Source organism: Anthonomus grandis, chromosome 2 (genome assembly GCF_022605725.1).
Source record: "Anthonomus grandis grandis chromosome 2, icAntGran1.3, whole genome shotgun sequence".
Lineage (NCBI taxonomy): Eukaryota > Metazoa > Arthropoda > Insecta > Coleoptera > Curculionidae > Anthonomus > Anthonomus grandis.
Genome location: NC_065547.1, coordinates 5,133,368 through 5,159,150, shown reverse-complemented (window position 1 = coordinate 5,159,150; position 25,783 = coordinate 5,133,368). Strand labels below are relative to the sequence as shown.

The 25,783-nt window shown below is 32.4% G+C and overlaps 2 protein-coding genes across 4 annotated transcripts in view; one reads left to right on the top strand and one right to left on the bottom strand.

The window, feature by feature from the left end:
* The window catches only part of LOC126750086 (ecto-NOX disulfide-thiol exchanger 2), a 53,725-nt gene extending 45,408 nt beyond the window's left edge, over positions 1 to 8,317 (top strand). For both annotated transcript variants that reach the window (XM_050459589.1, XM_050459588.1), the window contains exon 10: positions 7,665 to 8,317. In XM_050459589.1, the coding sequence (XP_050315546.1) occupies positions 7,665 to 8,201 (537 nt within the window). In that variant the 3' untranslated portion in view covers positions 8,202 to 8,317. The remainder of the gene's footprint in view (positions 1 to 7,664) is intronic.
* A 778-nt stretch (positions 8,318 to 9,095) lies between these two features.
* On the bottom strand, positions 9,096 to 25,487 carry LOC126750088 (cystathionine beta-synthase-like). 2 transcript variants are annotated; one of them, XM_050459592.1, is made up of 10 exons: positions 25,347 to 25,487; positions 17,253 to 17,359; positions 16,242 to 16,409; positions 16,007 to 16,188; positions 15,864 to 15,950; positions 9,970 to 10,255; positions 9,735 to 9,912; positions 9,546 to 9,680; positions 9,301 to 9,491; positions 9,096 to 9,243 (listed from the first exon to the last, which is right to left on the bottom strand). In XM_050459592.1, the coding sequence occupies exons 2-10, from the start codon at positions 17,302 to 17,304 to the stop codon at positions 9,155 to 9,157; spliced, it is 1,368 nt and encodes a 455-aa protein (XP_050315549.1). In that variant the 5' UTR covers positions 17,305 to 17,359; positions 25,347 to 25,487; the 3' UTR covers positions 9,096 to 9,154. The 2 variants fall into 2 exon arrangements, with proteins under 2 accessions (XP_050315549.1, XP_050315548.1); XM_050459591.1 differs by lacking the exon at positions 25,347 to 25,487 and adding an exon at positions 24,892 to 25,149.
* Positions 25,488 to 25,783: the final 296 nt, after the last annotated feature.

Genomic DNA, 25,783 nt, shown 5'->3' with positions numbered 1-25,783 from the left:
TGGGAATATTGCACGAATAATAAGATTATTCTTAAAAGGGCTTTATTAAAATGAAGTGCCTTTCTTATCCAACAAGAGTTAGAGGCAATTTAGTCAGCCAAGGTCTCAGGCCCACGAAACTTGATATTTTAAAACCCATATTGGCATATTAGGATTTTTATTAATTAGTGGACATTTTTCCGCCTAATATAGGAACTACTTGAAATATATTCATAACTCTTTCTCTAACTCTAAGGATTTGATAATAATAATAATAATAATAATAATAATAATAATAATAATAATAATAATAATAAATCGTCTTTATTTAACAAACCCTGCAAATTACAGTATTTGCCTGAACAGGCAATAACTTTATTTCTTAACCTATCAAGTTTAAAAAAAAAAACTAAAATTAAAATTACTACAAAGCAAAACATATGTTCCATCAGTTAAGTAACAATTAAATAAATTAACCGAGAACAGTGTTCCAAAAATAGATCTTTATAGAATCTTCGATAACAATAAATGGTAACATGAAAATTAGGCCTAAAACGATTAAATAGAATCACAGCTTGATAGGTAAAAGAACGTTCAAACATTGATGTAGTGTGACGTGGCATTGAAAATATATGATACCTTATATTACGACTGTGAACCTCAGATCTGTAAATTATATTTTCACACAAAGACACAGGTATGCGTGTTTTAAATAGGCGATACAAAAATACTAATAAATACAACCTTAATATATCTACAATTTTTAGCCATTTGAGTTGAAGTATGGCTTGAGATACATGGTCGTATTTCCTAAGATTATTAATAAAACGACAACATGTGTTTTGGATACGCTGCAAGCGATTTTGCATTATTTTATCTAGACATAAGTAATTATACAATAATTAATGATAGACATCACGAGGGATTCAGAAAGTTTTTTTCTTGTTTGGTAATTTAAAATACTTTTATTTGCATAAAGCATTCGCAAGTGTAAATAACATTTTTGTAATAATATATTGCAGTGATAAATCTGAGAGATGTGTCAACAATGAGACCAAAAATTTTTACGTGATTTGAAAAGTGAGAGTAGTATTATTAAGCATAATATTAAGTGTATTTTGTGAACTTTAGTTTTAATAGGGTTTATCTGCAAATTATGTTCACTAGAGAATTTCATTATCTGCTCAATCAAAATTAATGGAGTCTGTTGCAAGCTGAACATTATGTCGATTAAATAGGTGGAGAATCTGAGTATCGTCCCCATACAGGTAGACGTCCGAGTCTAAAGCTACGTTAGGTAGATCGGAGGTATACATTACGAACAAAAGTGGCCCCAATATATATCTCTGTGGCACCCCGGAAACTATTATTTTTGATTCAGAATATTCATTTTGTATCCGTACTCGCTGCGAACGTCTCCATATATACGATTTAAAAAACGATAAGACGGAGTAATGATTAGTTTAGTACAAGAAAGTACAAGAAAGTGCAGCTCTTAGCCAACAATTTCATATATGTATGAACGTTTCAAAACCTCAAAAACTAACTCCCTGAGTTAGAGGCAATTTTCTCAAGCAAGGTCCAAGACCCACCAAATTTGATACTTTGAAACCCATATTGCACCATTAAGATTGATTGGTGGACATTTCTGAGTATAATTCAGGAACTTTACTAAACCCTAATATAGTAAAGTTCCTAAGGATGAATTTGGGGGGTAAAAATATAAATCTGTCTGTAGACAGCATTTAGCTGTTTAAAAATTGCAATTCTCCAAGCCAGAATTCATTTCACAGGACATCCTGGAAACAACAGGAACTATGTCAGTGAGTCAATGTGACTAGTTTTTCATTTTTCACGGAGTTAATGAATATATGTTTTCCAGACATTTGAGGTTATATAAATATTTAATTTTATTCCAGGCATTTGAATGTATTTACCTGAATATCAAGAAATATCTTCAAATGCCTGGCATAAATTAAAAATTAATTCAACTATGCAATACATTCCATGAAGGAAATGTGGTTTTAAGCACTTAAAAGGTCTAGTAAATGTTCATAATTAACAGGCATTTCTATTGACCTTGGGCATTTTTATTGATTTTAGCTCCAAGAGCCTTTGACACTGTGGCACATCACATTCCCTTGCAAATACTGGGTGATGTGGGGTTAAAACAGGCGAAAGATTTATTCGCTTTGAAGAGAGTTAAAGGATGTGGGGTTAAGAGGCACTGAGTTAACACTCTTTCAATCATACCTTCGTGATCGAACACAGCAAGTAAAAATTAACAATCTCGTCGAAGAGATAGGCACGGTTGAATGTGGTGTGCCACAGGGTACATTCGTGGGGCCAGTTTTATTTTTGATCGACATAAAAAACCTTACAAGAATTTTACCTGAAATAAATTGTTCCATTATTTGTTACGCTGATGATACTGTAATTCAATAAAAGTAATATCATGGCCAGAAGTACAAAAGCTAGCTGAAAAATATAATATCACATTAATTAAACTTTGGACGAATCAGCTCTCTAAATAGTAATGAGAGACAATTTATAAATTTCTCGATTTATAACAGGCATCAACTAACAATACATACTTATCTTTGTTTTGCAAATCAGATGGAAAATTGTACTTGTGGTTCTACGATTTCTTCAGTTTTCTATGCAAAATACCTCGGGGTTTATATTGATAGAAACTTAAGATTTATTAACTACGCGAATTTATGCCTCGTGAGTTGGTCTATCAGGCTCCGGTTGAATCCACTCTAGATTATGGTACAATAATTTAAGGTAGTGCATCAAACCTGGTTATCACTCAAAAATGTATACTAAAAAGCCAAAAAAGATACCCAACACTTTTCTCTTTAACCTGAAGAGCATCCTTAACTTTATGAAGAATAAGAACATTTGTAAGACCCTACCCCAACGCCTTATTATTAAAAAAAAAAAAAAAAAAAAAAAAAAAAAAAAAAAAACTTTTATTACCATTCAAAATTATTAAACATTATTACAGAATATACAAAACAAAATTCCATGAATATACAAATAATTCAAAATTACAATAATTTGTTTGGAGTGCAACGCGATTTTTATAAAAAAAACCGATACACATGCAAGTACATAGATTACTTGTACATGTGCTGTAAAACCCGTGTTCCTAAATAAACTATTTTCTAAAAAACGTAATATTATGTATTTACAATAAGGTCCATACCAAAATCAAAAGGGACAATATGTGCATTTTACAATGAACTAGCGAGTGGCTATGAAGCTGGGCAAAAAGAAAAACAAAAGAATCCAAAGACGAGCGAGAATGGTATAGGGGCGAGCACGGAGGGTAGATAACAGGCGAGTGAGAATTCAATTTTAATGTAAATATTTACAATTAGCAAGGTCAGGTGTGCAGAACATTAATTAAAACAAAAATACCATATTATAAAATACGGTCACATTAGGTTACCATAATTTGCGTGTTTAAGAGATATTTTTTTAAGTTTATCATAAATTTTTTAGGGGAACATTCCTTTATATAAATAGTTAGTTCATTCCACATCCGAATGCCCATATATAAAAAAGATTTTTTAAAGGTTGCTGTTCTATGTAAAGGAATTCTAAGCAAATGGGGATTTCTTGTATTATAAGGAATATCTTGATTAAAAAATAAATTTCTTAAATTTGCAGGCTGTCCGGTTTTCATTATTTTATAAATTAAATTAAACATATGGACTTTCCTTCTATTGCTCATATTCAGAATTAAATTAGAATTTAAATATGGAGCTATGCGGTTTCTAGAGGCAATATTAAATGAATATCTCATGCAACTATTCTGAAGTTTTTGTATTTTGTTCGATAAGTATTTAGTTAAAGAATCGCCGTATACAATATCCTCATAGTCAAGTAATGAAAGAACTAGTGTATCACACAGCCAATATTTTATTTTTGAAGGCAACATTTTCTTATACTGATAAAGGCCCTTTAATCTGATGTAGGCGGCTTGAAGTTTGACTTTAATATGGGAAGTAAAGTTAAGATTTGAATCAATAACTACACCTAAATTACGTTTTTCAGTTACAACTGGAACAGACACGGCCAAACTCTGTAAATCAGTATTTATTTTATTTTGCGCCTCATGCAAACGTGGAGTATCAAAAGCAATATATACCTGGGAATCGTCAGCATACTGTTGAAGTTTTGAATTTTGAAGACACTTTTCCATATCAGCCACATAGAGAGAAAATAGAACGAACCTAATATGGATCCTTGTGGAACACCCATGGTAAGAGGCAAGAAGTTGGAGAACTCATAATTTGACTTTTTGATTACCCGAACGCAGTGAGAATGACCCTCAAGATAAGATTGGAAAAATATAATGGCATTTGTTGACAACCCAAAATAGTGTAATTTAGCTAATAGTAATTTATGATCAATGGTGTCGAATGCTTTACTAAATTCAAGTAGGGTTAAGCAAGTTTTTTGTCTTCTTTAATTCTAATATCATTAATAAGGCTTATGATACTTGTTGTAGTACTAAAAGATTTTCGATATATTTAAATCTTTAATACAAATTTCATCAATTCCCATTGCATTACTTCCAATGTTTTTTATAATATTGGAAACAGTTTTTTCCTCATCAATTAAATTTATATAAAACTCTTCCTGATTAACATTTAGTTTATTATTTGTGTAGAAGTCAATTTTTTCATTTGAGGTTGATTTTGTAAAAGCCACAGAGTTAGAAAAAATGAGTTTAGGTCTACTGCATTATTTAGTGTTTCTGGTAAAGGATTGTTTTTAGTTTTTGTAAAATTAAGTTTTTTAGCGGTATTCCAAAAATCTTTACCTTTTTTTTAAGGATAATTGTTCGAAATATGCCGTTTTCTCTCTACTTATGGCATGTTTAGTGAAATTTCGAAGCTGTCTGTAGTAATTTAAATTCCCAGGAGTTTTCTTTTTTAAATATTTGTGACGTGCCTTATCTCTAAGTTTCATTAAACATTTTATATTGCTCGTGATCCAGGGAGTAAAAGGTTTCTCTTGTAATATTGTAGTTTCAAAAAGTGCATATTTATTAATTAAGTAAGTAATATTATTTTTTGGTATTGCAATTTTTTTACTAATATTATAAGTAATTATACTTATTATATTAATATTAATATATCATGCCACGGGAGTTGTTCTGCCTCATTTTTAAAAGCTATGGTATTAGTTTTTGCATAGTCACGATATTTTATAACTTTTTTTATATGCTTGATATTTAGGAATATTTAGCTCTATATATGTTAGATTATGATCAGTTACAATCTCTGGCATGTATACAGATTTGGCATTCATGTATTTAAGGTTATCACTAATTATTATTAGATCCAAAAGGGTAGATGTATTTGAGGAAATATTTATTCTAGTTGGATCCATTATTTTCTGACAAAGATTAAACGTTTCTAAAGTATTTTTAAATTTTTAAGTAATTGTTGTTTGTTTTAATAAGTCTATATTAAAGTCACCAAAAATAATTACACTATCATAATATGGTACAGAGACACTTAAGATGTCCTCAAAAAAATCAAGAAACCCAGATGTATTCGTAGAAGGAGGCTTGTATAAGTTTGTAACGAGTATATTTTTTTTATTTAACGTAAATTCAAAAGTGAGATACTCAAAGTCATCTGTGGCATCTTCAAATGTGACTAACGAAAGTTTTATATGTTTTTTTACGTAAATGCCCAAACCTCCTCCACGACAACGCCGATCTTTTCTTAAAAAATTGTATCCTGGAATATTAAAATATAAAGTGTCATCCTCAGGAGTAAGCCATGTTTCTGAAATCCCCAATATATCAAAATTGAAGTCAGAGGCATAATTTACAAATTCATCAAAGCCTGTTTTTATAGAACGTATGTTTACGTGACTAACACTGAACACAGTGTGCACCTGCTGATCTTGCATGGTACTATTTTTCGCCATCACAGAATAAATACCCCAAACCACCCCACCGACCGCGCTCGCCAAAGTTTCCGCCCATTAAAATCCATATAGAAAGCCCACCACTCCCCAAATGTAATACAAATAAAAAATATATATCAAGCACATACCTATTCCTAATAAATCCCAATAATAGACCTAAAGACCTTAAGTAAAAACAGAATAGCTCCACCATAATGATAAGAGAGCACTTTGGTCCCGCAAGCATAAATTACAAATAAACCGATCAAGTGATTAGAAATAAAAATATCACTGCAAAGCAATGCTTTTTATGACCACCAAAACCAATAAAAATAATCACCTTTGAAATTAAAGTACCTATCATATTGAAAGTGCACATAATCATTAAACGTACCTTTATTTTTAGTTTTAATCGGCAATCACACACTCATTAAAAAGGTCTTGTAACTTTTTTTCGGAGTCGACACAAAACTTTTGGTTTTCTACCATCACAAACACTCTACCCCTAGAAGTCCAGCACAAGTTTTTATATTTATTTCTCGCGATTTTAAAAATTTTACCCATCTCAGGAGTTAGAACTTCGGTTATTAGTTGACCTTTTAGCCTTTTTTTATTAAAAAATACGTCGTCCCGGAGCCACCTATGGCAAAACGATACTAACACCGGCCTGGGCTTCTCGAAATTTGCTTTTTTCTGTCCAATGCGATGAGCAAAATTTATTTCGGCCTTTGTAATTTTAACACCAACCTTGGTTGAAATTGTTTTAATAACAAAGGCATATAGGTCGTCTTGTAGTTCATTTATACCGTGCAGTAAAATACTGTTCTGGTTTGTTGACATGCACAGCGTATTGGTTTGCTTTAGCGACGCAATATCCGACTTGAGGTTTTCAATGCTATCCAAAACTGATTTTTCAAAGTCTTGAAACCTTTTGTTTAAAGAGACAACTGCCTCTATGTCTTCGGAAAAATGGGTGGATGTTGATTTCCCCCTGGTCCTAGCCCCAAGATCTTTTTTAAAACCTTTCAGTTGCGTGTCAAATTTTAGCGCCATTTCTTCTAACCTCTCCGTAAGTTTTTGTATTTCCGCTGCTTGTTTGCTGCTTAAATCTTCAGATTTTTGCTTAACCATGATTACAGGTTCTTGCACAATGTATTACACAACACTCCAAATATTTTTTGGCACTTGATTCACAATTAAATAAAAAAATTTAGGAGACCAAACTACAATCGTGCTAGTCACTTCGCAGCGCCATCTTCCTTCTTCTTCTTCTTAATATTACTAGATCTATCACGAGAGAACATGTTTTTTTGACTAAGGCGGATTTTACAATTTGCCAGCTTCATATTTCTTATGTGGGGCCAAGAATCTTTAATACTTATACCGCACGATTATAAGGCTATAAGAAAAAGAAATGTTCAATTTACGCATAAGTGAATGGATAAGGTGTAACTATCAACATTTTTCGTTAAAGCTACTACCTTTTCTAATGTAAACAAATGTTATAATTACTAGTATATTTGCAAATATTATTTATTGATAGAATAAATTAATTTAAATATTGCTGTGTTGTATTCTAAAATACTGTGTCCCGACAAGTCACTTGTGACTTAGGGCATAAATACTAACTGTGTAATATTACCGTACAATTTTAAGTAATATATTTGAATTTGAACATTTACTTTAACAAAGAATCAACAATTTTCATTTATGATTATACACCCTTACCAATAATAGTTCCTTTTTAGATGGAGGTGATAAAAATCGATACAAAAAAGGCCATTGAAGACAAAGACCTCCAATTGAAAATGCTCCAACAAACCCTGCAAACGATGCAACAACAACTAACCGATGCGAAAAAACGAATCGCCGCTGGAGATAATCGAGTCAAACAACTGGAATCGAGACTAAAAGTAACCGAAGTGATTAATTTGGACGATGACGAGGTTGAACAATCGGAAACATCCTCCACGACGATGATAACTGACAATAACCAAAGTTTATCCAATGGTGATGCGAAATTGATTGGGATTATATCGATTTTTCTTAACGTGCATCCTTTTGGTGCCGGACTGGATTATATAGTGTCTTATGTGAATAAATGCGTACCGAACATAAGATATTCGGATGTCGAGAGTCTCATGTTGAAGTATTCGAATGTTTTCAAGCAGGACGTGGTCGGAATCGGCGCCAATATGGAGAGGAGATGGATATTAACCGCTTTTGGTAGAAATACGCACAACAGGAATCGATCCAGGAGTAGAAGTAGGAATATCAGTGATTAATGTTGTTGTTTATGTTTTGTTGCCCATATAATTATGAGTTGTTATTACTTGCCATAAGTCAGTTAATTTTTTTTGTAGGTTTATAGCAATAAAATTAAATGTTTTGTTTGAAGAAATGATAGTTTGTTTTTGAAAATTCCTATAATTTTTTTGCTATTTAAGGTAAATACTTGATTTAAAGAGCAGTCTGTTTAGTAAATTGTATACAGGGTGTTTCATTAATATTGCGAAGAAATTCGGGGAGAGTTTCCTTGCTTAAAAATAATCAAAAAAGTCCCTCTAAACCTATGTCCGCAAATGCTTAATTTCTGAGATACAGGGTGTTAAAGTTTTATTTTTACTTATTAATTTTGGTAGTTATGCAAATATTTGAACAAAAATTGGCATTTGGGGGTTTTTTGATATGGTAAATTCAAATTTAATGTTACGAGGGTTCGCACTTGTAGAGGGCGCTACATACACGGTTTTTTATACTTTTTCTATCGAAGATACAGCAATTAAGCAAAACTTTATGCGTAAAGTTATTCAGTTCGAGCTTTTTATGTAACATTCGAAATTTTTGAAAAATCAATGGCTTTTCAGCAAAATAAAATAATTAAGATTTTTGTAATTTTTATAATGGTACTTCGGTAATTTCCAAAATCCTTGATAACTCTTTTACTATTGAAGATAGAGACATGACTTAAAGTGATTTCTGAAGTTAATTATTTAAAACTTTTTATATAACATACAACAACATTTCTAAGAAATCAATGGTTTTTGAAAAAAATGCGAATTACTAAGTTTTGTCATTACTTTACTATGAAGCGAAAAATTGTGTGTAAAGTTAATCATTTGGAACTTCTTATATAGGACTCAAATTTTTTGAGAAAATCAATTAAAACGCCGACACACTTGACTATAATACTCCATTTATTGAGTAATCTCAATTTTCTGCCATGTTACAAATGTAATCAACATTTGTCACTTTCTGCCCGACAAATGTACTCATACAGCTCATCAATACCCATTATTCCTACAGGTCTTTCATATTTTGCAGCACCTAAAAAAGATTAATAAATAAGAACCCAAAACCCTATTTGAGTGCCACCCCTTTTACCATTTGTCTGAGTTATAATCACGTAACTCTCTTTTTCCAAAATCCGAGATATCAAACCCAAATTTCCGGTACTAACATCCACTTTAGGGTATATTCTTATAGTAGCTTTCTCCACTGTATCGCTGGCAAGCACTTGATTAGCCAGCATATAATTAATTAAAATCTTTTTGGTTACTGTCCCTAATATACTCCTAAAATTCGAAAAAATCTCTCACTCTCTACTTTCCTAATCAGTATTTTCTTACCCATCAGGCTTTAAAACAACCACCTCATTAACCTGTTTAATTTTCATCAAATTTACAACATTAAGGCATAAACAACTTGCCTCCACAGCAACTGTTGGTCTAAATTTTAGGTTTTTAGCATTATGCTCCCACCACCTAAGAAAACAATGAGTAAAAAGACTAATTTAATAAGCTTTAACAATAAATTACCAATGCTTATTAATATTTTCACATGCTTGGAACCCTTTGGCTTCCATCCAGTGGTCAGACACGAATTTCGTCAAATAGTTTCGAATACTATCGGGGATGACCACTACGACATTCTGCCCTTCTGGTAACTCTTTAGCGAGTTTTATTGCTGCACTTACGGCTGCACCGCTACTAGTTCCTTTAATATTTATGTGTTTTATAGGAAATTTAAGGATCTCTTAAATCAGTTGCTTACCACACAAAATCCCTTCTTCTCTTATAAGTTTCCTAGCCATCGTTAAACTCTCCTGATCATTAGTTTTGATCCATTGATCAACCACGGTTTGATCCAGAGAGGTTGGAACAAAATCATAACCCAACCCTTCGACTTCGAAGAAGGTTACGTCTGTGTTGTTTAAGTTTTCTGGCAGAGCAAAAACTGATCCTTCAGGATCTACCCCGACTATTTTCGTTTTTGGGGATACTTCTTTGAATTTCCTGCTGATACCTGTTATTGTACCTCCTGTACCTGCACCTAGGACCTTCAAAAAGAGATTAAATATGGATTAATTATTTAGATAATTTAAGTGTTTGATATGTATTAAGAAGTGATGTATAAAATGAGTCATTCAAAACGTTTTATACAGGATGTTTTATAATTAGTGGGACTAACTTGGAGAGGTTGTAGAGGGCCTTAAAATAAACAAACTTGCGCAAAAAATCTTATTTTCACGATATATTTGACAGCCCTGTAGATATTTTTCTGAAAATTAGTATTTAGTTTCTATGCATCTACTACTAATTTTTAATACATAACTTATTTTTTTATTTTACCAGTGGCGTCCATGCGGGCTAAAATCTAGAGTGAACTCTTTAAAAAAAATGTACGCTTCTGTTTTTCTTTAAATACAAAATATTTTTTCAAATCTTCATTTAATTTAGAGTAAATTTCGTCTCCTGGGTTTGTTTTTTGCAACGTAGGGGAGACTGTCCTAAAATGACATACCACTTTATTTTTACTTATTATTTTTTATTCTTTTAATGTAAACATACAAAATCATTAGTAATTTATAATACTAAAGGTTTATAATAAAAATATAACCTAATTTTTTTTAAATAAATGAATAATCCTGGCGAAAAAAATATAAAAAGAAATATGTAAATGTGTCATTTTACCCGAGCATACTTGGGTAAAATGACATAAGAAACTTACATGGGTACATAAGGTCATTACAAGTTAAAACTAACAAAGTTCACATACATATTGGGCACTTGGACATAGAGTACAAACTGTTACAATATAGGCAGGGTGGATCATATTCGTCGTCTTCATCTTGAAACGGCTCTTAATTATCAGAGTTTTCGTCCATTGGGACAAAGTGTTCGGATGCTACTATGGCAGCCTTACGTGTTATGCGGTTTTTACTTTCTTTGGCAACTTCTTTGATTTGAATAACTTCTTTTAAACTTTCAGGGCTTTCAACTAAATGAGCTAAATTTTTTTTGGTTCGTTTCGCGGCTTTGCAGCTTGTTTTTCCGCTTCTCTAGCTTTAAGTTCCTCTAATATTGGGGTACTCGTAAGCACTTTGGTTCCTTCTGCCTTCCGCTTTCTTGGGTTTGCTTGTATCCCGGATGAACTTGGAAGAGGGGAAATGTCTTGTGGGCGAATAACTGATATATTGTTTATATTCAATGAATGGTTAGCCACCTGAGTATCACCATCTTGATATCTATCTGTGACCATTGCAGGGTTAAACAGATAATCAGGAAATATATCTGGGTCTAGCGGCCATATTCCTGTTTTCATAAACCCACTTACAGCATTCTGATTTGTAGCTACTTTTCCATATGCTGCAGCAAATAACCCGCCAATCTGATATGAAGAAACAGTTCTGCCTGGATGACATTTTAGCCATTTTGTAACTTCTTGATCATAAAATGTTTTTAATGGCCCAAAAAAGCACACATCTAAAGGTTGGAGCCGGTAGGTGCAATGAGGTGGGAAACATATCATTTCTATTCTTTTCTTTAGCAAATCTTGTAACATCTAGAGTTTTATGGCTAGCATGACCATCAACCAGAAGTAACACTTTATATGCCTTTGAAAGATTAGAATATTCTCTAAAATGTTGCGTCCATTTTAGAAAAATCTCACCCGTCATCCAGCCTGTCTCCTGAGCTATTCCCAATGTACCTAAGGGAGCCTCGTCGGTCAGTTCCTTTTTCCAGTTTTTTCTGGGAAAAATTAATGATGGGGGAATATAGGCTCCTGCTGCGCTCATGCAAACCACAGCTGTAATATGCTGCCCCCTTTCAGCACTTGAAATTAAGCCAACTTGTTTTCGACCTTTGGTAGCAAGTATTCGGATAGGTTTTTGGACAGTAGACAGGCCAGATTCGTCTACATTCCAAATGCGCGTGGGGTTGATATGCTCTTTTTCAATTGTCTCTTGAAAAGTTCTAAAAAAATTAGCAATTTACGGTTTATTGAAGGATTGTGCTCTAGCGGCCGAAGTAGCTTCAGGCTTTCTAAGAGAGATATCGGAGTTTCTGGACCTAACGTTTGCGTTTATGGTGTACCAGAGGAGGACGGCGAAACAATTAAAGACAAAATGATAAAGCTTTTTAGCCAAAAGGCAAGAATGACTATAAAAAAGGAAGACATGATTAAATGCTATCGAGTAGGAGAAAACAGAGATAAACCACGTCCGGTAATAGTGAAATTTGCCGATTATCACAAAAAAATCAATATTTTAAAAAACAAGAGGAACCTCAAAGGCACTAAAATCGGTTTGATGGAAGAATTAACGAAGTCAAGGCTCTTTTTGTATAAAACTGCTCAGGAGAAGGTTGACTGGAAAAGGGTTTTCACAAGGGATGGAAGTGTATTCATTAGAATGAAAGATGGAAAAAACCGCCGAATTAAAGATCTGGAAGACTTAGATGCCATAACTTAACAGACTAATTTTTCTTTTAAATATATTCCTTTTTATTACGCGAGCGAATGCAAAAATTTTTAATAGTGTTTATTTTTTTTCAATTTCTGGTTGTTGTTACAAGTTCTTTTTCCTGGGGAAAATTATATATTTTGTTTCTACTGTCTTCATTATTATTATTATCTTATTTCTAGATAATTTTTTATGTTAAATTTTTCGGGAGCGATAGAGGAGAGCGAGGGGTATGAGACACCATATTTGTGGACGGCTGGAGAGATAAAAGAGTTCATTAAGGGTGAGGACAAGTTAAAAATAATTAACTTAAATGTCAGAAGCTTGAGAAAGAATTTTGATGAACTGGCGTTATTAATTGAGTCAATTGAGCCTGAAAATGTCGACATTTTACTTTTATCGGAGACCTTTTGTTTGGAGGAGGATAAAGTAAGTCTTTTTAATCTACCCAATTTTGATTTAATCTATAATAATTCCCAGTTTAATAAGAATGATGGCCTAGTTATATTCATTAAAAATAATATAAAATATTTAACAAACATAATATCTTTTTCTGAAACAAGATGTATACAAGTAGGCATGAAAATAAATAGTGTTGATATTTGCATGACTTGTTGCTATAGACCTCCCTCAACTAATTTAGATGTTTTTTTTTAAACGACTTAGAGCAATATCTTGGGACTTTAAGTAAACATCACTTAGAGATATAAACATTAGTATTTTAGACCGAGTCTCTTTAAAAACCACGGAATAAATAAATTTAATGAACGAAAATGGTCTTTTTTCTTGTGTAAACAAGGCTACCCGCGTGACTGCAGTGTCATCAAGCTGCATAGATCACATATTTTTGCGTTACGACAAACAATTAATATCTAAACCAACTCCATTTATATTTCAAACCGATATTACTGATCATTACTTGATAGGTTTAACTTCTAATATAAAATTAAGTAAGACAGTAAATAAACCAGCACAACAAAATATTAAAAAGATAAACTATGAAAAACTAAAATTGCAACTGTCTCAAGAGAAGTGGGCAGACTGTATCACCTTGGACAATGCTCAGCAGGCCAATGAAAAATTTATGTTTACTCTGGAAAACCATATAAAAAAATGCACACTCACTTTCACTGTCAAAGAAAAAGGCTCAAACCTTAGATTTCTTCGGGATTAATTAACTCTATCAAACATCGAGATACTTTAAAACAACAATTGTTAAAAAATTTTACCATCGAGAGAGAGGAACAGTATAAAAAATACAGAAACTTTTTACATAAATTAATTCAAAAAACTAAATTTCAGTATTATAAAACTCAAATACAGGATGCAGGCAAAAATTACAAAAAGGTGTGGAAAATTATTAGCGAAACAACAAATAAAAATAATGAAAAAGGGGTGATAACAATTAAAGATAAAACCGGCAATATTGCAAAAAATAAAGAACAAACCTCTAATCTTCTTAATAACTTCTTTTCAAAAATTGGAGAAACAATGGCAAATAACATTATTTCAAAAAATCAACGCAATAACGACAATAAAAATAATATATAGATAAAACTCTCTTTTTAGCACCAGTAAATAAAAAAGAACTTATAATGCACATTAACTCCTTAAAACCCGATTCATCTCCTGGCGAGGATGGTATAACTGTTAGATTAATTAAAACAATTCATGTATATATTTTAGATCCTTTAGCACATATAATTAACTTAGCCTTTAAGACATCTAAGATCCCTATAGAGTGGAAAAATGCTATAGTAATTCCAATTTTTAAAAACGGCGATCCATATCAAATGTCAAACTACAGGCCCATATCTCTACTAAGTAACTATTCAAAAATATGGGAAAAATGTGTCAAGACTCGCCTCATTTCATTTTTTGAATCACAAAATATAATTTTTAATGCACAATTTGGTTTTAGAGCTAATAAAAGCACCGATGATGCAATATTTTGTTGGTTTAAAGAAATTATGTCAGATATGCAAGAAAATAAGAAATGTCTTACAGTATATATGGACTTTGCAAAGGCTTTCGATACAGTCTCCCACACCTTGCTGTTAAATGAATTAGAAAATGTTGGAGTAAGGGGTCAAGCTCTGGAGCTTTTTAGATTCTACTTGGAAAATCGAGTGCAAAGAGTGCGATGTAATGATATCCTAAGTAGTAATATGGTTGTAAATACTGGAGTTCCTCGAGGGACAGTCCTGGGTCCAATTTTATTCTTGATCTATATTAATGATTTGGGAAAATTACTACAAGATAGTTCGGTTATTTGTTACGCCGATGATACTGCAGTCACATTCACAGACAACAGCTGGGTGGTGTATACTGCCGCAATAGCTTTTTGCATCTGTAACGGATCCCAAGACTGACGCGTGGTTTTTCTTGAGTAATTTCCAACCATTCTAAAGAAAATAAGAAGAAACAATTGATTTTGAGAAACTGTAAAAAAATAAGGGCAAAATGTCATTTTAGCCATATAGGTCCTATGTCATTTTACCCAACTTGCACCACACACACATGTTTATTTATAAAAATGTTATTTATGAAAAAAAATGTTAAAATGTTGTTATTTTACCAATAAATAAGATTAATACATACCTGTAATTAGGTTAGAGCGTAAAAAATTAAACTTTAAATACTTTAGTTAAATCTTCTGTTTTAAAACACAATCATTTTGTAGACTTGAAAAAATACAAAGCACGCCCTATGAACGCCAAACTAATCTCGATATTTTTAATACGCGTAATATAAAGACATGCCGAGACACTGTTGACATAAAGTTATTCCGAAAAATACTGTTGCCAAGTTGGAGATTTTGTACCTCTATGTTGTTTTACCCTAGTATGTCATTTTAGGCCAGCCTCCCCTACCGTTTTTGCATAAAAAAGAAAATCTATTGTTCGCAATAATTTAAATTTTTAGTTTCATTCGTTTGATAATATTTATACGGTATTTATTATAAGGAAAAAAATTAATTGCTTTTGATGTAAAATTCTGTACCAAAAAATTAATTTTTGCCATTGTTACTATTAAAAATAAGATTATTTCTTAAAATTTTATCACCCTGTATCTCAAAGTTTAGTAGTTTTCCAAAAAAAATCCAAATTTCAGTTTTCTTTAGATAATGTCCAAAACCTTTGATAACTCTTTTACTACTAAAGATAGACACATGAACCAAACGATAATATAAAGTACTTACAAGCATATCCACTTTATGATCACACTGATCCAGGATTTCTTCCGCGGTGGTATCATAATGAGCCAAAGGATTTCCAGGATTCGAAAACTAAACAAAAAAATTCAACCAACAGTCACGGAAACAATGACGGAATGATGACTCACTTGATCCAAAATAAGCGAATCGGGAATTTCTTTATGGAGGCGACTGGCCACCCCGAAGATCCCATCTTCCGCATACGAGTCGGCCGTTATGGGGGTTTTTATTAAACGCGCCCCCAAAGCGTTGATTACCGCGATTTTTTCGTTGGACATTTTCTCGCTCATCACAATGATGCATTTGTAACCTACGAGTTGCATTTTTGAGTTAATTCTCTTCGAGTCGACTGTTTATTAAAACCTTTAATCGCTGATGCTAGTGCCACGCCCACTCCGGTATTCCCGGAGGACGGTTCTATAATGGTCATTCCGGGTTTGAGTGTTCCCTGTTTTTCCGCATCTTCGATCATCCTTTTTGCTATGCGGTCTTTGATCGAACCTCCCGGATTGAAATATTCCAATTTGGCATCTGAAGAATAAAATAAATAAATAAATAAATAAGTAAATAATGTCTTTATTAAGAATCATAACACTATTACATTATTAAATCTTAGGGCGAATTATAGTATGTTTAGTCACTAAACCGCTACTCTTAAATTAACCCTTAAATTATACAAGCATTTATTAAATGTCTATAAGATTAAATAAGTATATATTAATACGTCCTCCTATACATATAATTATTACTACAATTCACTAAAAGTTGAACAATGAACTTTTTAATATGCAATGTAAAACTGTAATCTTAGTCCAACTGGAAAAAAACTAACTACACATTTTGATGAAACAACAACACATTTGTTTCAGCAAAAGTACTCATAACTCCAGCTATCTTTAAATGTTTCCATACAGTTATGGTATCCCCATTAGAGACATATTTCAAGTAAGCAGCTTTTTCTCGCCTTACGGATGCTAAGACAAAGTTCCGAAGCTCTTTATAGCTATTTCAATTAGTTGTGGTTTTGTTTCATTTAAATTTGTTAAATGTTGCTTTTAAAAAATTTACTTTCACGCTGTTTTAAAATAAGTTTCAAAGTATCCGTAAGCCAAGGAGATAGCGATCTGCTGATTAAGTTTTCAGTTAAAATGGTAATTTTATCATTAATGTCCTGAATCTGATAAATGTTGTTCCAATCTACGTTTTGCGTATAAAAAATATCTGTGTTAAATTGTTTAAAACATCTAAAAGTGTAAAGTCTTTGTTGTACCGACCCAACAGCCACCCCAAGTTGGCGTAAAAGTAAGGCTATGAGCGAGGAAAGGAATTTGAAAATCTCTTTTTCTTTTTATTTATTTTGTGTTGGATACTTACAAACGTTGCATTTTACTCCTGCTTTTTTAGGAATCGAATTGAGCTTCACCATCGGCGTGTTTCCTATGAGTTGTAATACGTTTGAGGCTATTTTGTCGGTTCTTTTCCTAAAAATAAAAAAAAATACTTATGTATGCAGTTTATTAAAAAAAAAATATTATTTTGAGTGATATTAGACAGATAGCGGATAAAAAGCATAATCGTGTGATTTTACTCAAGTCTCTGTAATTTACTAACTTCTACTGGTTTTTTGTCATTTACCTTTCCAGATTAATTGGTATTCTAAATATTCTGGAAACATCTTATCAATATTATATTTTAATTTTAATTTTCTTTCTTACAATGAAAAAATTATTAACTAACATACTTCCAGGCTCTTCTCAGCTCTAACGTGTTATTTACTTTAACTTAAAGAACAAATTATTACTCTTGAAGGTTGTCGGATTTTACTCTAATTTTCAAAAATTTATTAAAAATACTGTATTCTGTATTAAAAAAAAATACGTCAACTGATTACATAAATTATAAAAGTATTTATAGCGATTTAAATGCAACGTTTGATAGTTTGTTTGGAAAGAGTATATATGTATATAGTAAATTCTAATTTTTGCGTCAAGGGGATCTTGTGAAAATTGCAGTGGGTTGCTTGTGTTTGAAATTTTTAGGTAAATGCAACTACCTTTTTCCCTATAATTGTCCCTATAATGAACACACCTTATTATTACAAGTATGTAACAATACTATGTAATAATAAGGGTTCTTCTGTAAAAGATGAGGACATCGTCAAATGGATATCTTTAAAATATCTACCATTTACCTTTTTTGATGATGAACAGACTCAAATTTCTTCAAGAAATTCAACCCCAATGCAGTGCTTCCAAATCGAACAGCCCTGAGAGAAAAGGTTATAAAAACTTTTACTTTGGTGCAAGAGAGGATATTAAATATTTTAAAAGACAATAATTCTAAAATATCTTTTACAATCGATGGATGGACATCAATCAACTGTAAGTCCTATTATGGAATAACCGCCCATTTTATTGATGGATTTTGGAATCTGAATTTAGTAGTAGTAAATTTCTTACCATCTAATGGGAATCATACTGAAAAAGACATTGCAGATTTATTTTACAAATGTGTTCATGATTACCAAATTGTCGATAAATTGCAAGCAGTAACAGTGGATAACGCGGCTTCTAATACAACATTTATAAAAGAACTTGAAATTTTGATTAAAAAATATTTTCCAAATCATTTATTTTATGTAGAAGATTCTCACTATAGATGTTTTGCACATATCTTAAACTTGGGTGTACAAGATACCTTAATGGATGGAACTCTACTTGCGACATGTTAAATATTGCAATTCGTTTAAAAAAGGCCCTAAATTATTTAATTCAAAGCAACGAAGATTTAAAGCATTTAAATTTAACTGAGGAACAATGGCAACTAATTCAAATAGTATGTTAATTTTTAAAATATTTCAAATCCCTAAGTACTACTTTATGTGGAGAAACCTACTCTAACCTTAGATAAATTAGAATCTTTTTTAATGTCTTTAAATAATATAGAATTAAAAGATCATAATATTGTGGGAAAAACTATTATTGAGGCATTTCAAGCAGGAAGAGATAAAATGTTAAAACATTATTACAAAACTAACTGGGTTTATTGTGCAGCATTGGTTTTAGATCCAAGGCACAAAATAGAGACTTTTAATTTGACGGGAAGAGAAATTAAAGATGGATCTTTAAAAAATTTTGATGAAATCTTTTACTCATATTATGTGAAACCATTTGCTACTAAGGAAGAAATACAAGAAAAAGAATCATCATCAAGTAGTGATGAGTTTATGGCTGGATTATACAAAAAAAAAGTATCAACAATAAAGAGGTAGCCAAAGCTGAATATCAAAGATATATAGACGTGGAAAGAGCTAGCCGTGACACCAATATCATAAAATGGTGGGGAGACCATGAAGAAAATGTCTTTCCGAATCTTGCTCGAATGGCTAGGGATATATTAGCCATACCTGCTACTAGTGTTCCTGCTGAAAGGTTATTTTCAAAAGCAGGACTAATAGTAAGAAAGCATAGAAACCGCCTTAATGCAGAGTCAGCAAGAACACTATTATGTTTAAATTCCTGGTATTCTTGCAGCCTCAATAGAGAAATTTTTTCCAATAAATAAAAACAATTTTTATTTTCAAATTTTTATTCATTTGATAATAATTAGATTTATATATTATGAATAATATGTATATGCATGATATTATATATTTGTATAGAAATATAATACTTATAATTAGTTAAATAATCTGTACATCGTATTTGTACACACTTGTAATGTATTAACTAACTTTGTTCTTTACTTGCTTTTGTGTACTTTAAATTTACTTATATGTAAGTACTACGTACATAAGTGAAGATCATGTTAAGATAAGTGTTACTATTTTTTATTAGTAAGTTGTGTTTGTACATGTTGTCGTTATTTTTTCTTGTCCTTAAAAATTAGAATAAAAATTAATGATTAAAATTGGCTTTTTTTTGGTAACACAACTTGTTTGATCATAACTTAGGTAATTTACTTGGTTATTTACATTATTTTTAATTATTCAAAAATATAAAAAACCAAAACCTACACTAAAAAAAAATGAAAAAAAATATGCGGTCAAAATACAATCCGTTTAAATATTCTTAATGAATAAATAAATGTTAAAGTGACGCCAATCTTCCGAAACCGAGGTCTCTGAATCTAATAGGCTTTTGTCAAGCCGACAGGGTGTTTACGAAATTAGGTACATAAACCCACATTTTGTAAATAAAACACCTACATTTATTATTAGCGTATCGGTACAGAGTACTAAAAGTTATGCTTTTCATGTACCTATTTGAAAGATCATATAAAAATATTTTTACGAGAGAGACCGAGAGAAACGAGAATTTCTCGTCGAGAGAAGGTGTTTCTCTAGTCTCGTCTCGTGTTTTAGTTCCAGAGAAATTTGTTCTCTCGTCTCGTCGAGAGAGGACGAGACAAGACGAGAGACGAGAATCTCTCGTCTCATGCGGCAACACTACGGAACACCCACATTTATATTAAGTTCCTTAGAGATATCAACATTAAGTTTGACAGCCTGGACACGATTTAATAAGTAGGAACGAAACCACTTAAGGGCAGTTCCTCTGAAACCATAGAGCTCCAGTTTCATCAGCAGCACTCTGTGACTCACGCAGTCAAATGCCTTGGACAAGTCACAGAATACGGCTGCTGCAACTTCACCAATATTCAGTCGGTTGTACAGGTGCTCTAGAAAGCTAAAGATAGCATCATTTGTGCTCACAGACTCCAAGAAAAGCCAAACTGCTGAAGACTCAATAGGCCAAACCTATTTAACCCGCGATCACTCGCGCGGTTAATTATTACGTTGTCACTCGCGTGTTAGATTTATAATCTAACATATGAATTTCAGACAATTTTATATAAAAATAAAATACAGTGCGGTATTATTTTGTTTTAACATTTATTCAAGAAACATAAAACATAAAGTACATTCGTAAAATAAACAGAAATTCGCACTTTGGCCATTAAAAGGAAACATTAAACAAACAAAATTTTTTAGAAATGAACAGAATCGTTCTCAAAAAGACTAATATGAAAATAGTGCAATCAGTCTATTCGTCTTCTTGCATAACACAGTCCTGGCATAAAACTATAGTTTTTATTGTATGTTCCTTACAAATAGGTTTGGAGCATACATCACCAGTAATTTGTAAATCTATTTTTTCTGATTGGACAAAAAGAGCATTTAGGTTTTCGCTGGGTACCAATTCGTTCTTCGCTGGCTCGTTCCGCTAGAGGTGCTTCAGAACCAAGGACATTTCAAATTTTTGCTTCAAGGGGATTGAATAATGTTGAATTCTAACACACTTTAGTAAATGAGGTTTAGCAAGTTGTTTTGCAAGCTCACTAAGTAATTGTCTTCGAGGAACATTATTTCCGGTGTTGGAGGTATAAATAATCCTGGAATTTATTCCTCCAATGTTTAGGATTGAGCAAAAGATAGTGAGTGGCCACCTGTTGCTTATCCTTGTAACGGAGTACTTCGTTTTCATCCTGTCTACAATGTCCACTGCTCCCTTTGTAAGGTTATAAAATGTAATAACCGAAGGCTTATGTTCGTCACCAGATTCGACATCAATTTCGTCGGTATCGTGGAATGTGGATAACATAAGAACATTTTTGCTAGGCCTTGGTATGTAAGATGTAAGCATGCATTGATTGGGGTCTTTCCCATATGCAAACATACTACTTTTAGGTTTACGAATTTTTGTATTTTGAAATAAGTTAGGGATTTCCCTTTTGTTTTTCCTTAGCGTTCCTACTAAGGTCAGTCTGTGATTTTGATATAGATCATTCGCTAGCGGTACCTAAGTAAAGTAATTGTCAACGGTTACATTCCTACCACTTCCACTGCAATGCGTAAGAAGACGTTTTACGACACTTGCTGCATCATTAGGTAATTGAAACTGGCCATTGGGTTGCTTTCCAGCGTATATCTCCAAATTGTGGGTATAAAATGTTCTTGCATCGGCTGCTGCATATATTTTAATACCATACTTTGCTGGTTTATTGGCAATATATTGTCTGAAACGGCAACGTCCCCTAAACGCCTCTAGCATTTCGTCTATGGTAATGTATTCCCCAAGGAAATAGTACTGAACACATTTTTCCACAAAATGATCAAAAATATAGCGCAGTGGAGCCAGATTGTCTTCTTTTGCTCTTTCCTGCCTGGTTGCCTTATGGTCGAATCGAATACCTTGTACTAGCAAGTGAAATCGGCTCTTAGGCATAACTGCCGAAAAAAACTCCGGAGCTGTTCCATCTGTCAGCCATAGCTCATTTGTATTTAAATGTTGAGATTTTTTTACCCCAGCTAAGTACAGAACTCCCAAAAAAGCGTGCATTTCTTCAAAGTTAGTCGGCAAACAATCTCTCTCACGTTGATATTTAGGTCTCATAAGGTCAAGCTGTAGATTTGTACTTACAATAATTTCATCTGGAAAAAATATTTTACAGCAATCCATATATGTTTTAGCATTCTTGGCAGCATTTTTTATTCCTGGTAATTTTGTTACAATGTTTTTAGAACGCGTTTTACTTCGAATAATGTCTTTATGCTTTAACCACTTTGTTACACCATCTTTCCCAATGTAATATAGTGCATTGGGAGTCACCGTTTTAGTCCTGTGAGGTTCAAGGTCGTCGACATCAGATTGCTCGGTGTCCGTGTCATAGTCGCTGTGTTCAGATGGTGCATCTTCATCTGAGACATCACACTCTACTGCAGGTAAAAAATCTGTTTCTTCAGAAGCTTCCCAAAATATACCAAAAATAACCTTTGCTGTTCCTTTTCATATGACATTTTGTAAAAGTGCAACTTTAAATACTTCCAACAGGATCACTCGCGTAGTTAGATATTTTCTAACAACTTTGTAAAAAAACGTGAAGGTAATAACTCGCGCGTTAGATTCCGTCTAACATCTTCGTCATGCTCGTCTAAAAGCTACTAAAACAAATTTCGTGGATGGCGGTAGACAAAACGCAATATGGGGGGGAGTACTGCGATAGATGAACTAGGAATTCACCGGACCGATGTTGCCGCACTACTATTCTTGATCTTTTACTGATGGAAAATGTTAAAATGTTAGAAAAAATCTAACAGCGCTAGTGATCGCGGGTTAAAAATGAAACCATCCTCACCTTAACGAGCCGTTCCACTATCTTGGCTAAAGTAGGCAATAACGCTATAGTTCTAAAGTTAGAAGGACAGTCGCGATCACCACCCTTGTAAAGAGGAATAATCATTGCTCCTTTTAAGCACTCTGGGAAAACTCCAGACATAAATGAAAAGTCAATTGACTCGGCCAAGACTTGCAAAGCAACAAGAGGTAAAGCAGAAAATATTCTAAGAGAAAGCCCATCCCAACCTGATGAACTCTTTCTCTTAAAATTAACCATTAACTTTATAAGCCCTTCCACACTTGTGGGGACAAAAAAGAAAGATTCGGCTACTACCACATTGCTGAGATAGCTCCTGGGATCTATTTTTTGTAAGATATTGGCTGCAAGGTTACTAGCAATATCACTGTAGAAGGTATTGAGGACATTTAAATCTAAGGTACTTGGAATAACCAAGACATTATTTTTGCCTCTTAGCTCATTTAAAATCTGCCAAGACTCTTTTGCTCTATTGGAGGAACTATTTATCCTCCTTAATTAATGGTGAGAAATTTTAAAATTTATTTTTTTTATGTAGACTCTTTTAAAAATAAATTAGTAGAAATTAGAGCGAAATCGGACAAACGTTAAGAAAAAAAAAATTTTTCTATAAATTGGTAACGTTTACTTTAAAGTTTTGTAAAAAATATTTTTTTCAGCATAGGAAGAACATGTTTTAGTATATTAGTATAATCCGGAGTAAATATGCGTAACCCTGAACAGAGTAATAATTTTTCCTTTACATGTTGTAACGTTGGTTCTTTTTTCTAATATAAGTTTTAGATGAATTATAAAGCAAAATATCACCCTTTCATTAATTGAATATTATATCCTCTTTTCCTTCCATTGTCAGTATATCCTTAGCAAAGATCATTTAGCAATAAACACTTTATATGCTTCAACTGAAATTCTCTTCAAAATATTACATTAACCTACCTTTCCAGATTAATTGGTATTCTAAATCTTCTGGAAACTACCTTATCACACTTCCAGGCTTATCTAAGCTCTAACAGGTTATTTTTACTGAAAAGCAAATCTCTTCTTGACCTTATGTTTTTTTCCTTATTGGAAGTTCATAAGCAATTGAAAATTATTGAATTTTTACTGAATTTTTGAACCATACTAAGCCAATTTTTTAGTGTCTTGATGTCGAAATTTTAAAGCTTAGGTTATCAATTGTTTGACCAATTTGAAGAAAAAAATTAATATTCTCTTAAGGGTTGTCCGATTTCACTCTAATTTCTATTAATTTTTTTTTAATTTACATGCAAAAAAATTAAAATCAACATTACCAAATTGTTTTGAACTTATGTAGAGGAAACTTACCTTGTTAAGGGATAAACAATTTTACTCTAGTTTCCACTGATTTACCAACATATTTTTCCTTGAAAAAATAGTTTTAAAAAAAATGTATTTTTTTACATAATTTCAAAGTTAACGTTACCAAACTGTTTTATTTTCTTATGCTGCCAAATATTTTTGACACCATATAGAAGAAAAATCGTTTGAAATCACTGCTAAATTCGTCCAATTTTAGTCTAGTTTCCACTATTTTATTTTTCGCAAAAAATCTATATAGAAAAAAATCTTTAAACCAACGTTGTCAATTTTTCTTGGCACTGTAGAAGAAAAATCAGTGACGTTTCCAATTTTTTCCACACTATATAGAAAAATCACTACTCTAAGGGATGTCCGATTTTACTATACTTACTCAACTAATTTACAAAAAAAAAACAATGTTGCCAATAGTTTCAAGAATTCTTCTTATATAACAAAAACCTATTCCCAAAACCCACAAAATTAAGGAAAAAACACCCACAAAGACATCCGATCAATCTGACATCCTTTTTTAACTCACCAATCCCTTTTGGTGTGAGGATTCTCCATTTCACTTCTGCTCGCCTCCTTACTCCAAGTGCACCTCCTCGGTGCATCCGGTATAACGAACTCGTCTCCGTTAATCGGGGCCACATACGCGATTTTTCCATTTTTAACCGCATTATTATGTCCATTTAATGGACAATTTATCTGGTTTATACCGTTCATTTTGACTAATTAAAGGTTTTCACTATAAGGGGTCTTAGGACTAAATATAACTATCAGGTGCTGATACATGGTGACCCTAAATAAACAATGCGATTAATGTGATTAACTTCCGTCAGTCATCCTGGTAAAAATACACTGCTCCTATAAGTTTTTTTTGTTACATAAAAAACGTGGTTTTTAAGGGGGTTTATAGGGAAATACTAGTGAAAGGATATTTACATTTAATTTTTATTAAATAACGGTTTTGTGTACCATTTTCATGCTTACCTGTGCGTTAAAAAGTGATTTCTTCTGAAGGGCAGTGTATAGTGCAATAACCATTATTACATAAACTAGGGCATCACAAAACCATTTAAAAAAAAAAAACGCGACAATATTTATGACGTGGTGAGAAGGCAATCGAGGAATTGATGAAAAGTCGGGTCACGGGTAAATAAAATATGACCGGGCTATAAATTAAATTGGATTAAGGTGGCTAAATGAAATTATTTAGCAGAAATATAATAACGAGTAATGAAATTATGGTTTTCGTAAGTAATCCGATAAATTACGTCAGGAAAACATAATTATGAGAAGATAGTAATAGAAAAATGATGGGATTTATCCAGAACAGCCTTTACGAGTACACTGGCAAATTAAAGGTGATTTTTTCTCATTTTCAAAACGATTATTTAATATGTTTACGTAAATCAGCAGAACCGTTT

What these genes read in the sequence shown, in the direction of transcription:
- LOC126750088 (XM_050459591.1), bottom strand. Translation starts at nt 25,079, where the DNA reads ATGAACGGTATAAACCAGATAAATTGTCCATTAAATGGACATAATAAT. An exon ending in CCTCACACCAAAAGGGATTG is followed by an intron (nt 17,360 to 24,891) that starts GTGAGTTAAAAA and finishes TTTTATTTTTAG; the next exon opens with GAAAAGAACCGACAAAATAG. An exon ending in GAAAATATTAATAAGCATTG is followed by an intron (nt 9,681 to 9,734) that starts GTAATTTATTGT and finishes TTGTTTTCTTAG; the next exon opens with GTGGTGGGAGCATAATGCTA.